Genomic DNA, 17128 nt, shown 5'->3' with positions numbered 1-17128 from the left:
ACACACTCCGCAGCCACAGAGCAGAGCTTGCAGTTCCAGAGGGGTCCCCCACCGTCACCTCCCGAGGCCACCCCACCCGTAGCCCGGCCGAGGCTCCCGGGAATTCGATGCCATGGAAGAGCCGCCGGTGTCACACGCTCAGTGAAAAGCCCGTTAGTGCGTTCCGCTGGCAGAGCATCGAGGGCAGACCCGGCTCTTCTGGTTTGTCGCTACAGTGGTTCCTCCCCGTGCAGTTTTAAACTTCACCGTTCTTCAAACTTAAGAGCACGATTTGTTGTTGTTCTTGTCTTAAGACGGTTTTAAACGTTCAGGCTGGGAGAAGAAAAATAATAAAAAGAGGGAAAGGGGGGAAAAGAAGCAGAAAGCTAAATACTATCTTTTTGTAAAGATGAAAAACCTCTTGAAGACGAGAAAAATCCTGTCTACATTTCTTTTGGTACCTTGTCCTAGGACCTCAAAACTAATTCGAAGAGAGATTTTATGAACTGTAGGAACGTTAAACATCTAATTTTTTTTTTCTACAGAAAAAAAATAGTCAGTTGCTAGGTCTAGAGGTTTGAGCCTTTTTTTTTTTTCCTTTTTCTTCCCCTGTTTTGTAACTTTTGGTGGTATTGTCTTGCAGGCGCCTTAGTAGTGAACAAAATGTAAATAGGATTATTTGGAAATAGTAGAAAGGATTATGTTGTAAATCCATGGAACTGGGTTTAAAACAGGGTGGCTTGTAACTTCGGGTTAGGACAATATATCGAAAACGTGTTTCAAGAAATTGGGTGTGTACGTTGTTTGCAAAGCGAGATTTGATCAATTAGACTTTATGCATCAGTCTGCCCTTCTTCATGACGATTTCTGCCCAAGAACGAAATGCTCGCCTGGTCCTATCCCAGTCGAATCCTGATTGAGGTTTATCCTGCCAGAACTGGGAACGATGGGATTTTTCAAAGCCTTTTCTTTTTAAGACCATGGTAATTGCATTTCTGTCCAAATTTGTAGGGGTTTTATTTTGTTTGGGTTCTTTGGTGGAGTTTTTGTTTCTTTTTTCCCCTGTCAGCCGTTACATAAAGGGGGCCCCGGTCTTCTGTCGTCTCGTAGATCACCTGAAAAGGGGAACGGTGCCACTAAATTAGCAAGAAATCCTCTGTCTCTTTCTCAGGGGTGTTGCTCCTACTTAAAGCCAAAGTCCCGTTCTAAAGGCCAGTGAATTTATTTCCTTTGCATACGAAGGAGGTAACGCTAATTCTCTGTTAGTGTTTCTCATAAAAGGAGGGAGATGCTTCTCTTTCTTAAATAACCATAGCCTTACAATTAAACTGAGAACAGTGGTGTGTTTGGGAGGCTGTTCTTTTAGAGCTTCTGAGGTCGGCATCGAGAGATATTTTATTTCATTCTAAAGTAAATTAAACTCTGGAGGGTGGCAGGCGAGAAGTAGGGAAGGATGTCTCTAAACCGTGCCGCGGACAGAAGTCTGAAGTTTATTAACTCACCATCTCACTCCCTGGTTTGAGTTTTTTCCCCTTCCTTCCCACGGGAAGCAGCACCCTGTCTCTGAGGGCAGCCCCGGAAGATGCGAAGCTCTAAGACCCTCCGGACGGTTTCTGGGAAGATGCTCCTACGCCTTGCGACAGACTTGCACTTTTTTTTTTCTTTTCTTTTCCTTTTTTTTTTTTTTTTTTTTTTTTTTTTTTTTTTTTTTTTTTTCCTCTCACGGTGGTGGGGGCCAAGTGTTATCTTTATTCCCCCCTTTTCCACTAAATATGGCACCAGTCTCCCTGCGGCCCTCCCAGAGCCCCTCCTGGATGGGGTGAGGGCGGGGGGGCCGGGACGGTGGCGAGGTGCCCTTTTTGGGGGGGGGGGAGACACGGCGGCGCTCCCCCCGGCAGGGTCTGACGCCGGGAGCCATGTGATGGCCCCCTCGCTATAAGGCGGGGAGGAAGGCCGCCCTCCCGAGGACTAAGCCCCAGCCTTTTCGCCGTGTTTCCTAAGGCCCAGCAAGCCATCCCCTACGCCCTCCCTCCTCCGCCAGCCTCCTCCCCTCTCCTCCTCCCAGGACTAGGCGCGCTCCCTCCTGCCCCGCATCCATTAATGTCTGGGGGCTGAGGTGAGGAGAAAGAAGGGGAAAACCGACTTCCAGGAACGACGGCACAACCTCCCCGCGCCCACGATAACCGACCAAAAAAAAAAAAAAAAAAAAACCACAAACAAACCCCGAAAAAGATCCCGGAGAGGGGAAAAAGGGAGGGAGAAAAAAAAAAACGAGAAAAGACGAGAATCCAAACGGCAGCAAAAAAATACCCTCCCGAAACAAAACCCTGAGCGGCCGCCGCCTCCGAGCGGGCGGCGGGAGCGCTCCCGAGGCGCGGCAGCGGCGCTGGGGGCCGGCGCGGCTGGGAGCGGCCCGCCTGCCCGTGGCGGCGGCGGGGCGGCTCTCCGCGGAGCGGCGCGGAGGCCTGGCGGAGGCGGCAGAGGCGGCAGAAGAGGCGGAGGAGGCGGCGGCGGCGGAGGAGAGAGCGCCCGCCCGCCCGCCGAGCCGCGCCGGCCGCCCCCGATGCGCTGCCCCGCCGCCGCCGCCGCGCCATGACCCTTAGCTCGGAGATGTCCGAGGCGTCGACGCTGGCCGAGGAGACCGACATCGATGTGGTGGGCGAGGAGGACGACGAGGAGGACGACGAGGAGCCGCAGACACGCCGCCGCCGCCGCCGCCGCCGCCGCCGCTCCTACGCCGAGGACGAGGAGGAGGAGGACGAGGAGGAGGACGAGGAGGAGGAAGAAGAGGACGAGGAGGATGTGGGCGACCTCCACGCCGCCGCCCTGCTGCCGCGCTCGCCCGTGCGCGGCGGAGGCGTAGGTGACGGCGGCGGCGGCGGCGGGGCGGGCGGCGGGGACGCTGCCGGAGGCTCCCGGCCCCCCTCGCGGGTCGGCCCGCAGAAGGCGACGGCGGGCGGCGGCGGCGGGGCGGGAGGCGGCGGCGGCGGCGGCGGGGCGGGCAGCGGCGGCGGCAAGAACAGCCTGGTGAAGCCGCCCTACTCCTACATCGCTCTCATCACCATGGCCATCCTGCAGAGCCCCAAGAAGCGGCTGACGCTGAGCGAGATCTGCGAGTTCATCAGCGGGCGCTTCCCGTACTACCGGGAGAAGTTCCCCGCCTGGCAGAACAGCATCCGCCACAACCTCTCCCTCAACGACTGCTTCGTCAAGATCCCCCGGGAGCCCGGCAACCCCGGCAAGGGCAACTACTGGACGCTGGACCCCGAATCCGCCGACATGTTCGACAACGGGAGCTTCCTGCGCCGCCGAAAGCGCTTCAAGCGGCAGCAGCTCCCGGCACCCGAGCTCCTGCTGCGCGCCGTGGACCCCGCCGCCTTCCTCCCGCAGCCCCCGCCGCAGCCCCCGCAGCAGCCGCCCTGCGCCTACGGACCCTACGGCTGCGGCTACGGCCTCCAGCTCCAGCCTTACCACCCCCACTCCGCCCTCTTCGCCTTCCACCACCCCTCTCCGCCGCCCCGCCAGCCCCCCGCCGGGCCCGGCAGCGCTCCCGGTGCGGCTCTTCCCCCTCCCGCCGCCGCCGCCGCTGCTGCTCCGCCGGGCCCTTTGCTGCCGGCGGCGGCGGCGGAGCTGGCACGGACGCCCTTCGGCTACGCGCACCCGCTGGGCCCGGCGCTGGCGGCCTCGCTGCACTCCGCCAAGCCCGGCAGCGGCGCGGCGCTGGCCCGCTCGCCCTTCTCCATCGAAAGCATCATCGGGGGAAGCCCCGGCCCCGGCGCGGGCAGCAGCTGCGCTTCCCAATCCAGCGCGGCCCCCGGGCTGTCCCGCTCGCTGGGGAGCGCCGGGAGCGGTCTGGCCCCCGCCGCCGCCGCCCTGCCCGCCAGCCCCGGCTTCGCGGCACGGATCTCTAACTGTTAAAGTGTTTGGGAGTCTTTCCGAAGGTAGGATCTGGGGTTATCTCCTTTCTCCGCCGCTCGGACGCACCGAGCCCGGCGGGGGCTTGCCTGTCTTTGCGTGGGGATAAATTTGTGACGGGGCTCGGGGGACCTCCCGTGACCTCCTTCACTAGTGCAAAGCCAGGTGTAGACATAGTTATACTGCACGGGCAAGGCGGGCACTGCATCGGAAAGTTACTCGCTACTCCTTAAAAAAAAAAAAAAAAAAAAAAAAAAAAAAAAGAAAAGAAAAAAAAAAAAGAAACAAACGTGGTGATAAATAATGTTCTCTAAACCGCTGGAGTTCAGAGATTCTCAGGTCTAGGAGCTTGAAAACAGTGATGTACAGGAGGAGAGGAAGAGAAAAAAAAAAGGCTTGAGGGAGGACAGCAGAGCAATACTTTTTCATTTAGTACACTTGTCTCATGTACTTTTATAAAAGAAAAGGTTAACGTGTTTACACAGAAGAAAGTCAAGATTATCATTTCTTATTTTAACCTGTGTTTTGTATTATAATAGACTTGCGGAGTTTTTTATTTTGTACTTTATGCGTATTCTTTACAAGGAATATTGTTAAAATTACTGGCAAGTATTATTGTACCATTTTAATGTAAAATTTTTACACATTTTCAAAAATAAAATTTTTAATTTTCAAAAAAAAAAAAAAAAAAAAGAAAAAAGAAAAAAAGAAAAAAAGAATCAGAACCCAACCCAAAGACCAAAGGAGCCCAGCCAAACAACTGGCTTTGGATCCTTCCCTCCTTAGCACTTCTCCTTTCTTTGGGACACCGATATTTTTTTTTTTCTTTGGGATTAATAGCACAATAGTCAAGGAATATTCTAGCTTGAAATTTATTATGTGCAGATTTGACCGCGAAGGAGAAAATAAAAATATGATCTTTGCAGTCAATGCATTGTTAACCCTAGCAGATAAAGACAAGAAAAAGAAAATAAATAAATTTAAAAAAAAGAAAATAAATTTAAAAAAAAAGAAAAAAAAAGAAAAAAACAAAACAAACCAAACAATCATCAAAAACAAAACAAAAAAGAATACCCCACAACACCAACAAACCCCCACAACAAAACAAAACAAAACAAAACAAAAAAACACTTTACAAAAAACAGCAGGAACGAAAGAGGGGATAAATAGAAATAGGTCTCTCTAGAGGGAGTAAAGCCCAGTTCTGTAAGGCACCAATCAGGGGATTGATTAAAAAGCCGGTTTAAAACTATTTTTATACTTTTGGGTGTGTTTTAAATCACAACTGCATCATAGTTTGGTTTCCAAGAGGCCCAAAGGGAAATTCTGCTAATAAAGGGCATGCATTGAACTTAAGAGAGATTTGTTCTAGACACTTATGTTTCTGTGACGATAATAGTGGCATGTGTTTCTACTTTTCAATACATAAAGTATAAAATGCTCTTTGTAATAATCCTCGTGTGACGAGTTGATTAAGTGTATAAGCTGTCGAAGTAAGGATATTTAAATGTACAAAACAAACCATGAAAGCAGCTTTCCTGATTCCAGACACTCGTTTTTAATAGCAAAAGATCGATAGGTATCTATTTTATAGACTTTAAATTTTTTTTTTAAACCAAAAAATCCGGCCTCAAATATTCAGAGCTTATATATGGAAAAGAGAATCTCATGTCTTAAGAGTAGGCGTGTGAATGCTTGTTGTGGGCTAGGAACACGCGTTTTTTCAAACCAGGGAGGCGCTTTTCAACTACGACTGTATTTATAACAATTTAGGAGACTCGGGGATCAATTATGTAATTTTTCATAATAAAAAAAAAATTAAAAAGGGAGGGATGCTTTTTTAGTGCTCTTTGGAGTGAGGAGGGGTTTTACATATAGAAGTACTCGGTTTTAAATATTCTCGTAGGTAGAAAAGTGGTCCTTCTCCGTTCTGTTCGTAGAAATGCTGCTGTGTTAAAATAGTGGGTTTCAAAAAGCAGAATGACTGGACATAAGATCCCTGCTGGGCTCCATTTGCAGTCTGGAGCTGGAAGGCCTCTTTGGGTGTCCCCAAAGAAGCAGAAAAAGAAGTAAAGTCCGTTCTAACTTCTAAAACAAAAGGGAAAACACCCCAGAGGCACCGTGTGCGTATCCTCGGGGGAGAGCGCGTCTTTTCACCGATTAATTCACTTTCCCCGGCACTGCCCGGGGGATGCGCCGGCCGAGGGCCCGGTGCAGCGCGGACTGCCGAGTTAACCAGAGCCCCCCTCCTCGAAGAGGCAGATAAAATCAAGCAGGGAAAGGTTTTTTCTGGGGAGGAAGGCCGCTGTGGTGCGAGGGTCCCCGAGGAGGGATGCTGCTGCTGGCCCTCGCTCTGGGCTCCGTCTGCTCGAGTCCTGGCGATCTCCACCAGCACGACAAGGGCAGATTCCGGCGACCCACCCTGTTTGTTTCTCTTGGCTTCTCCGCAGCAGACCCTGGGGAGCCCGGAGACCTCCCTGACGCAGAGCCCGGCCCAGGCCGGCGGACAGCGGGGTCCGGGTGTGCCCAGCGCCCGTCCTGCAGAGGTACATGGCAACCAAACTGCTTGGCCACTTGCTCCTTCCTCGCTTTCCCCCGGCTGCCTGCATCCCATGCGGAAAAAGACCTTCCCTGGGGAGTTGGTAGGGAAGCTGACAGGAGCAGATTGCAGTAGGTGGTATAGATTTTCTTCTTTTTTTTCAATTTTTTTTTTTTTTTTTTTTTTTTTTTTTTTTTTTTCTGTAAGAAAGGAGTGGAGGAGGAGGTCTGGGGTGCTGGTGAAGGACCTTTTTGCCTCTTCTCCTCGAGTCAGCGGGGAAGCCGCCCGGCCTGAGTGCCGAAGGTCTCCCTGTTTTCCCGCTGCTGCCCCGGAGCAGGTGCGGGCAGAAAAGGCTCCGGCCCCACGGCCCTTTGATGGGCTCGCAGCACCGTCGGGCCGCACAGCCCCATTCGCATGTTAATGGCCCGCCGAGCTCTCCGTGGCTTTCAAAACCAACAGAGAGGCTGACAGCGGAGTCCTCGCAAGGACCGAGCCCGGGCAATTCCTCCAAAGCAGTCTGGGCCCTAATAAACGATCTGGTAGGAGATGCAGTGTAGTGTCGCCTCCTTCTCCTCCCAGAGACAAAGTGTGGATTCATTAACCCGTCTCCTCGCTCATCATATCCCCGTAGGGCTGAGAGACGAATTGCTGGATCTGAATTGGGAGGGGATTGCTCTATGAGGGGGCTAATGTTTCAATCAGTTCATCCTGAAGGACCACACAAAAAGAAACTTTTTGGTTTATGGTGCTATTATGCAGAGTTTTAATCTAGGGATAGATTTAGCCAAATGTTATCTATTGGGAATTTAATGAAGCCCTTATGTATTCAATCGTCTTTTATGCCACACACAGTGTCTCTATCCAGAAACGTTTCCTTCCACATAGTTCTTTGTCTCTGATGGGTGATTTATATATTTTTAATTAGGTTTTTAAAAAGTTATTTCTTTTCAAGTATCTTGTATAACGTTTCTCTTAAGCAGGACTGTGTTAGATCCCTTCCCACATCCCCTACAAAAGAGGTTTCCCCTTCCTTCCCTCCCTGGTTTCGAAGATTATTAGTTTGCACTTCCATAGACTGCGCCCTTCCCTCTGGAGCGTTCCCGGTGCCTTGAGTGGAGGGGCTGGACGTGGTGCCCACTCTGTCCCCACCGCCGTGGGCTGAGACCGGCAGCGGGGCCCGGGGGTCCGGCCCAGCCCCGCAGCCCCTCTGAGCATCTCCCCGGCCCTGGAGCTGCTCCCAACCCAAACCTTCCCCACCAGCACCTCCTTTGGACCACACCTTCCGTCTGGTCCGTGTTTTAGGTGCGGGGAGAAGCTCTCCTGGGGTCAGCGGCGTGCACATCCCCTGCTCGCAGCCTGGTTTTCAAATGTCCAAGGCCTGCCCCATCACCAAGTCCGGCAGATGAAAGAAGGGGGCGAGGCCCTCACCTGCTCTCAGCTGCTCCCTTTTCTTGCAGCGAGGGCAGAGCGCACGGTGGAGACTGAGGCCTGCTCGGGGGGATCTGTGGGAAAAGTGGGTCTGGTTTAACCATCGCTTGGCACGGCCCGGAGGCTCCGCTCCGTATGTAACACTTTCCCTCAGTACTTACAGCAAGCACTGCTGTAGTCTCTGATAACATTGCATTTGACAGAAATAATGGAAATTACGATGGCGGCCAAGCCCTGTCTGCTCTGGAGCTCTCTAACCAACTCAGATCCGTTTTTCCAGCTCGTTCACAGTGGCTCCACCACCTGCAGTGGTGTTTTCCCCGCTTCCCTCGGCGACGGCCCGCACACACCACCGGGACCCGAGCACCCTTGCCCTGTGCCCGCAGCTGGGCGCATCCCCACCAGGTAGGTGTCCGCCTCCTCCATTCCTCACCCTCCAAGTCCCATTAATCTACTGCAGGTGACTGCAAGGCCTCTCCGCCCTTCTCCAAAAGTCCTTTCTCACTTGCAAACTGCGCCGTGAGGGTCACGTCGAGCGTCGGGCGTCGGGTCTCTCTGCTCGCTGCCCCTTTCTGCGCTGCAAAGCACGACCAAGATGTGGAGGAGGAGGAGGAGACGCTCAGGCAAAAATGCGTGTAGGTGTGTGCAGGAGAAGGATCCACGTCGGGGCAACAACTGCGTTCGGCGCCTCATCACGCAGATAGATATGTGCCCGTCGGTTTTTGAGGAGAGACGGAGGCATGAAGGCGAGTTCCAAGCGGGTAAACCTCTCGCTCTTGTTTTTCACTCTGTTCCCCGCCTGGAGGTGTCCCGCGGGCAGCCGGCCCTGGAAACCCCCCGGCCCCTTCCCAGCCGCGGGTCCCGGCACCACGGAAAACAACAAGGGAAAAGGCTGCGGGGTTGGGAAGGCGAGCACCGGGAGCCCCGCGGGCAAACCCACGACCAGCCGCAGTGCGGGCGGCACCGAGGGCTGCGCAGCGGGGCAGAGCTCCGCCGAGCCCGGGAGTGGAGAGGGGAAGGCGGCCGGCGGCGTCCCGGCGGGAATCACCGAGGGAAACCCACGGGAGATGCGTAGAGAACGAAGATGCGCCACAGAGAGACCTATCGGCCAGGCATCGTAGTGCCCAAAATGTACATATATATGGTATATGGACTGGACGAAAGCCACCTTCTCTCTCTCTCTCTCTCTCTTTTTCTCTCTCTTTTTTTTTTTTTTTTTTTTTTTTTTTTTTTTTTAGCGCGGCGTCTCGTCAGAATTTCAGAAATTCCACCTCTTCTGCCGAATTCAGAAGGAAATTTGTGGTTGCGCGTTTTTAGTTTTTCTAATCAAAATAATTAAACTCGCCCTTCCTCCAAGCCAGAGGAGACCTGTTGAGTTGATTCCGTTTCCCTGTCACTGATACGGTAAAACGGCCACGCAGAAATCTGCAGGCCCGCGTATTTAGGTGATAGATTATGCAGTTTGTGTTAGAAGCGAGGGGATAATTAGATAATTCAGTTGTTGCATTCATTCGTTTCTTAAGACTGGGGGGAAGTCTCATCTACGGTCAATCCGAAGTTATTTCTGTGCCCTGCGTGCAAAAAGAAAACACGTGAATGCACCGAAACGAGTGTGAATATTCAGGACTGAGTGTCTCGCACCCGGTGATTTATCCCCATCCAGTGCTCTCACAACTGTAGCACTGCGGTCATCACTCCTGCTGATGCCCAGGCTTTGGAAAGTCCTTTTAAAACTCGTGAATGTCTCTTCGTCCCACAGTGGTGGCAGCTTTGCTTCTCCAGTTTCGTGGCAAGAGAGTAGACGCACACCTGTATGCACGGGATACATTAAACACGCACGATCAAGATTAATGACGTGACTTCCCTGGGTTTTCTTTTCGTAAAGTAAACACTGTCACGTCTGTTTATTCAGCAACAAGCAGGAGAAACAGATAGCTTTCTAATACAGGGGTGTATACGGTGAAATTCCACCTGCGTGCTGCACAAGCCGGGGTGAGGGGGAGGGGGCTGTGTGTAGGGAAGAACAGCCTCCTCAAATAGACGATTAAAAAGAGCCATTAGTGAGAGAGAAGAGAAAGAAAGAAAGAAAAAAAAAAAAAAAAAAAAAAAAAAAAAAAAAAAAAAAAAAAAAAGGAGAAAAGGTGTTCAGTGCTGAGCGAGAAGGGACAGATATATCAGGTGGACTTTGCTCGAAAGTGGACGGGATGGGGAATTACGGACCATGGGAAAAATGATTTGTGCTTTCTTTCCAGCCTGCATCTGCACAAAATGCCGTCTGGGCTCTGTCAGACATCCCTGCCTCCTTTACGAAGTCCCTAACCTTCTTTCCCCGCGCAGACGGCGCTGGCGTGGGGCAGTTTTGTATCCTCGCCCTGTCCCGCCAGCGCTGGGCGGGCAGAGGCCCCGCTAAAACCACACCGCAGACCCCTTCCCTTCTGCTTCTCGCTTTGTATGGGAAGCCAAAGGGTGGCCCTTTTTGAAAATTAACCGCTTTTAGATCGCTTTCAGCCGTGCTTCCACCGCGATGTCTCTCCTCCTGGTGCTCAAACATCCGCCGGCCGGGACATGATTTTCGGTGGAATCCCCAGTCCCGCCCGTCCCCTCCAGGGCAGATCCCTCGTCCCCACAACCCACAAGAGGTGTGGAGCGGATGTTCTTCCTTCTAAAAGAGACTGTCTTCCCCTCCAGCCTCCTCCCCACCCAGAAGGAGTCCGCAACAACTCGCCAACACACACGGGGCGAGCCAAAACCTAGCGCTTCCTTCCACAAGAGATTTTTTGAAACCGGTCCCGGAGATGCTGCTGCGCCTGCGGCTGCAAGACGGCGCGGTTCTCCCGGGTAAAGAGGCACAAAAAACCCCGCGGCCGTGCCGGGGCGGAGCCGGGGGCGCTGCCGGAGGAGCGGCAGGAGAGACGGTGCTCTGTGCCTCCTCCTGGCCCGAGGGACGGTGCTCTGTGCCTCCTCCCGGCCCCAGGATGGTGTTCTGTGCCTCCTCCCGGCCCCAGGATGGTGCTCTGTGCCTCCTCCCGGCCCCAGGTGCGCTGCCGCCGGGCTAACAGGGCTGTCCCGGCCGCCCTCCGGCAGAGCGGACCGCTGCTGCCGTGGACGGAGCGTTCTGGGTCCGTAATTCCCCCCGAGGAGGAGGAGGAGGAGGAGAACCTTCGTCCCAGTCCTGTCCTGCCGTCGACACCCACCGTGGGGCGCGCAGGGTGAGGGGAGCCCGGTGCCGGCGCTAAAAATCCCTCGGCAATTGAGTTCTGCACCTTTGATTTGGAAAATCGGATTCTTTGAGTGGAAACAGTTGACAGGAACTTAAAAGGATTAGCTGCATTCCACACAGGATCATTTTTACTCGTAACATTTTGAAACGATTGATCCCTTCCAGACCATAAACAATGTCCAGAAAAATGATCTAACGAGACTTCCATTGTTTCCTTTTGTCTGCGAATCCCCTTTCGCCAGCGGTTTGATTAGGGGCTTTGACAGGCTGTATTGTAACCACAGACACGTACACACACCCTTTTCCCGAGATAAGTATTGAATTTGAAACAGTTCGTGATTTGGTCCGTGATCTCGATATGCCAGAAATCGAGTAAATGCGGAGAGAGGCAGGTAGGGGAGGAAGGAGCAAGGAGAGCGGGATGGAGAGGAATGGGAGCTCAGTTATCACAGAATGCCAAAATGAGGGGTGGGGGAATTTACTAAGCTTCTCTTGCTCTGTTTTGTACCGGCCTGGCAGAAAAAAAGGGGGAAAAAAAGGTCCACAGGTGCACAAGGCTGCTCGGAACACAGAACACAACACTGGCGGCCCCGCTCCCCACCGTGGCCCGAGATGACTCGAGATCCGCGGGCTCTGCTTTGTCCCTCTCCCCTCCTCTTCCCCTCCCGTCTGAGGGCAGGAGAGTTAACGGGGGAGGGAGCGAGGAGGCCCTGCCCTGTCAGGCTGTCTGGCCCACTTTTCCTCTGTTTTGACACCTGCGCGCACTGCCCCGCGCTCCTCTCCCCGATTTATCGCCCAATTAAAGGTTCAGCCTTGCTCGAGCCACCCGTGCTGCCTCCCCTCGAAGGGTCTCCGCGGGTGACGCGCCCCCGCCGACAGCACGGGAGGTGATGGGTTTAGGTGGCCGCTTCTTGGCCCCTTCTGTTCCTCTTCCTTCCCCTGTGTGAACCCAGGCCCCGCGTCCCAGGAAAGAGCGATGTCCTATGGCGCATCCCGGCCCGGGGCTGTGGCGCGCAGGGAGGAGTGCTTCCAACCCGGATCCGGGAAAAACTCAACCAGGAGAAGCATCTCAGTTAAATTTCTCCTTCAATTAAGAGACAGCAGCTCCTTCCCATCGAATTTCTCTGGACTTCTTCTTCCTCTTAGGCTTTGGGATTCTTTCTTTCTTTCTTTCTTTCTTTCTTTCTTTCTTTCTTTCTTTCTTTCTTTCTTTCTTTCTTTCTTTCTTTCTTTCTTTCTTTCTTTCTTTCTTTCTTTCTTTCTTTCTTTCTTTCTTTCTTTCTTTCTTTCTTTCTTTCTTTCTTTCTTTCTTTCTTTCTTTCTTTCTTTCTTTCTTTCTTTCTTTCTTTCTTTCTTTCTTTCTTTCTTTCTTTCTTTCTTTCTTTCTCTCTTTCTTTCTCTCTTTCTTTCTCTCTTTCTTTCTCTCTTTCTTTCTCTCTTTCTTTCTCTCTTTCTTTCTCTCTTTCTTTCTCTCTTTCTTTCTCTCTTTCTTTCTCTCTTTCTTTCTCTCTTTCTTTCTCTCTTTCTTTCTCTCTTTCTTTCTCTCTTTCTTTCTCTCTTTCTTTCTCTCTTTCTCTCTTTCTCTCTTTCTCTCTTTCTCTCTTTCTCTCTTTCTCTCTTTCTCTCTTTCTCTCTCTCTTTCTCTCTCTCTTTCTCTATTTCTCTCTTTCTTTCTCTCTTTCTCTATCTATTTCTCTTTCTCTCTCTCTATTTCTCTCTTTTCTCTCTCTTTTTCTCTCTTTCTTTCCTTCCCCCTCCCCCCTTTTTTCCCTTTATCTCTTTTTTCCCCTCTGAGAACAAGCGGCTCCCCAGCACTGACTGGTAGCATTGAGCATCTTCCTAACTTAACCGTGTCTTCCTTGTATCTATCAATCCACCTTTCTAATTAGACTAATTAGAAGATATGTGGAGTGTTGCTGGGTCCATAGACTAAACTGCTTAGGGCTTCTGAAAGGAAAGCTGAATGCCCGCCATGGGAGGTGGCCATTCAGGGCTACGGTAACAGTTGCTACATTTATCTCCTGCTATTGAAAAGAGCTCTGCTTAAAGCTCGATTAAAATGTTTGGAAACTAATGCCACCCTGGATCCCTCTCTAATTAGAGGGCCTGGATAGATCACCCCGAGCAGTCAAAAGGAACTCCTTCCCGGGCTTGGCTTTTCTGTTCAGCAGAATTTCTTCTTTCCCCACAACCCCGCCCCCACCTCCAAAAGAGAAAGAAGGGGGAGAAGGGGCTTGGAAAAGAGGGCAGAAGATAACGGAGCTATAAAAAGGGGGCAGAGAAATGGTGCCAGGCCAAAGTCTTTCTCCCCAAGCGTTGTGTTTGGCCCCAGTTTTCCTGACGACAGGCACAGCCTCTTCTTCCTGGATTCCTTTTCAGCGGTCGGGATGGGTTAAGGTTGGGCAGCTCCTTCTCCGCAGCCTGTTGCAAACCAGTCCAGGAGCTCGGGAAGGGGGAAAGGCCCCGTGGCCGTCCTCTCCTGGCAGGCACAGGTGCGGAGAGCTCAGCCCGGCTCCCTCATTGCCCCACCGCCCTCCCCTCCGGGCCCCGCCGGCCTCGTCCAGAAAGAAAAGCGCCGTAAAAAAAGGGCAGGATGGAGGGTGGGGAGAAATCACCCACGGAAGTGACGGCTCCTGTCCCCCCAGCATTGCCTGCAGGCAGCTCAAAGCAGAGCAGCAGCTTCCAACAGGCCGCCTGTCGGGGCTGAGCGAAGGCAGGGAGGCTGGGAATCCCTCCCCGGGGTACCCTGTGCCTCCATCCCCAAACTGGGAGCATCGCCGCGCACCCAAGGATGCGCACACGCGTTTCTAAGCGCCCGCAGGGTTCTTATAAATCCTGGGGTCTCCCCGCTCCGGGGAAAGGCAGCCCCAGCCGAGCCCTTCAGAGCCTGGCACGTCGCTAATTTGCGGCGCTGTTTCTTCCCTGCACGACAGAGATACATTTTGTTCTCATAAAGGCGAGTCAACGATTGGTGCTGACGGGGGAAAGGATGGGGAAAATGTTCTCTTCATTAACACAAGCCTGTTACACAGATTACTTAATTTACGGGGTAGATATGACCAAAAGTGGCTGAAAAGAGCTCACACTCATGACTTGGCAGGCGACGGAGCCCGCGGCAGCCGGCTCAGACCCGGGGGAGCGCCGGAAAACGAGGGTTCAGGGGCGGCCCCGTCGGTACCGTCGGGTCCGTGGGGGGTCGGGGGTGCGGATTTCACCCTTTGGTGGCCTTTGGTGTTCACAGCGCCCCAAGCAGTGGTGGAGGAGAATAAAGTTGGGATTTTATCTATCTATCTATCTATCTATCTATCTATCTATCTATCTATCTATCTGTCTATCTATCCATCTATCTATATTATTATTATTATTATTAATATTAATATTGTTATTGTTATTAATCTTGTTGCTGTTGCTGTTGTTGTTGGTTGCGTCTGGAGCGCATCGTTGGGCACTAGATAAACTGCCCGATCTCCCAGGTAAACACATCCACATCCCGTTCTCCCCAGGCTGCCCCAGGAGAGGCCCCTCTGAGCCTCTGGCAGGTGGGATGTCCCCAGAGAAAGGCGTACGGGGGCGGCAGGCACAGAAATCCAGCTGACATCTTCTCTTTCTTTCAAGCCTGGAGAGTCACCTTACCCTGAAACCCTCTGCAGGGGAGGGGAACAGGAGAGAGTTGAGAGGATCTGCTCCTGTTCCTCCCAGCAGCCAGGCGACGTTCCCAGCGGGGGAAGGACCAGCTCCAGACCCGGGTGAGCCGGCAGGTGGGAAGCGGGGTCGCTCCCGCGGTGTCCCAGCTCGCCCAGGCCGGGGGCTGCTCAGGCTGCACCGTGTCTAACCCAGTGAACTCCACAGGACGAGTCCCAAGGACAAAACCGATCAAATATTTCCCTTAGGGAACATACGGGGAACTGCCCACGCTGTATCATGTCTGATTCCAGTGATCTCAACAGGACGAGTCCCAAGGACAAAACTGATCAAATACTTCCCTTTGGCACATAAAACCTACTTTTTTTTTTTTTTTTCTTCTTTCTTTTATTTTTTTCCCTGCAAAAGTGAGTCCAGCTCAGAGGACAGTTTTTTTTGGTTGTATTTTTTTTTGTGTGTGTGTGTGTGTGTGTGTGTATGTTTGGTTTTTTTTGTTTGTTTGTTTTGTGTTTTTTTTATTTGTTTGGTTTGGTTTTTGGGGTTTTTTGTTTCTTTTTTTGGTTTTTTTGGTTTTTTGTTTTTTTCTTTTTTTTTTATTTTTTATTTTTTCTTGTTTTTTCTTTTTTCTTTTTTTCTTCCTTCTTCTTTCTTTTTTCTTCCTTCTTCTTTCTTTTTTCTTCCTTCTTCTTTCTTTTTTCTTCTTTCTTCTTTCTTCCTTCTTCTTTCTTTTTTCTTCCTTCTTCTTTCTTTTTTCTTCTTTCTTCTTTCTTTTTTTTTCCTGCTGCAGAGAGCACATCTCTACATAAAATGTTCTCAGAGGCTCTCACCCCTGCTCCAGGGGGACGGCGGGTTGAGGGACCCACTTGGGACCCACCTGTGGGATTGAGAGAGGAGACCCCTCTGTCACAGGGAGGAATTTGTTCCTGGGGGACGAGCACGAAACTTTTTCATGGCTGCTGGGCCTCGCTGGGTTACTGGGGATGTAAGAGAAGGAGCACACACACACACACACACACACACACAAAAACCCCTTCCAAAAATCTTGTTACTCGCCCGTGCTCATGGGCTGTGCCCCTGCCCACACCCCTCCAGCACGCACAGCGTCCAGGGAATTTCATCACCAAATGCAAGTCCAGAGGTGGTCGAGATAAAGCCAGGAACACTGCCTGGAACTTCAAGGGTCAAAGAACTGCACGACAAGTAGTTGAGAGTTCGCTGAGTTTTACTGAGTGTTGGAGTTTCTTAATTTTAGCGCACAGGATCTTCCCAGGACCACTGTCTGCGATTCCAGAGCCCAAGGACAGAGCCTGATGCTGGTGACCTCTGTCTTTTGGAAAACAAGCTGATGAGGACAGAGCTTCGTGTCCAGACCCAGGGCAGCTGCAGCTGTGTGCCTGGTAGTCCATCGCAATCAGCAGGTGGCTCAGTTGTTTGTCTACACTTAAGATGTTTCACATTGCTTTCCTCGTGGGCGTTATGGAGCAAGTTTCCTTGTTAGCACCGGGATTTTTTAATCTTTTTTTCTTGTTATTTTTCCTTGTTTGTTTGTTTGTTTTTTTTTTAAAATAAATTCACTTGTGGAATTTCTGCAAGCAGCAGAGAGGCAGAGCTCTGGGATGAGAGGTTTAGCTGAAACCTGTGCCCTGACACTGATCCACTCCCCTGTTCCTTCTAGTCTGGGCTTTTCCTTTGCCTCGGATGTCTTTTGTGCAGTCGTGCCATTCACCCCGGGCTGGTCAAGAAGGCAAGCGATGGGAGATTAGATGTTCTTGAGGGGAAAGCTGAAGGGTAGAAGATGTGTTAGGCCTCTCTGAAATCCAGACCCCAGTGAAAATTCCGTGCAGGAAGGGATGCAGAGTCACAGCCGCTCCGCAGGGAAGATGTGTGGAGCTGCGGACATTTCTCTCTTTCCTGGTGTTTTGTTCTTGCTGTTGTTTTGTGGGGGGGTTTGGTATTTTTTTGTTTTTCCAGCGAGTGTTTCGGGTAGAAGCAGGTTGATGCGAGGGGCCCCAGGCCACCCCGCCCCACTGCGGGACTTTCCCAGCCCGGGGAGGGTGGGGCGAGAAGGGTCAGGGGCTTTCCTAAGGGACATTTCAGAGGGGCAGCGATCTGCGTGTCTGAAAACACGCTCTCCTCGCCACCTCCCTCCAAAAGCACCCTGGCCATCTCAACCGGCCGGAACAGCAGCTTTCCCCAGATGTTGATTGCAGAAAGAGATAAAAAGAGAAATGAGATAAGTGTTTGTCCTCCAGGAATGGAAGTTATTAAATTAACACACCAAAGTTTGCGCTATCTGATGAGTTTTGTCAAACATTATTAAAAAAAAAAAAAAAAAAAAGACAGAACAGAGCATGTGAAGTTTTTGCCTTTGGCTGGTGCAGTGGAGCGTAAGAAAAACATATTAA

At 51.8% G+C, this 17128-nt stretch overlaps 1 protein-coding gene across 1 annotated transcript; it reads left to right on the top strand.

The window, feature by feature from the left end:
- Positions 1-2571: 2571 nt before the first annotated feature.
- On the top strand, positions 2572-3897 carry FOXD1 (forkhead box D1; the record flags this gene model as incomplete). Its single annotated transcript, XM_083882999.1, has 1 exon — positions 2572-3897. The coding sequence occupies one exon, from the start codon at positions 2572-2574 to the stop codon at positions 3895-3897; it is 1326 nt and encodes a 441-aa protein (XP_083739125.1).
- Positions 3898-17128: the final 13231 nt, after the last annotated feature.

Source organism: Zosterops lateralis, assembly GCF_965231275.1.
Source record: "Zosterops lateralis genome assembly, chromosome: Z".
Lineage (NCBI taxonomy): Eukaryota > Metazoa > Chordata > Aves > Passeriformes > Zosteropidae > Zosterops > Zosterops lateralis.
This window is presented reverse-complemented; position numbering and strand designations above follow the sequence as displayed.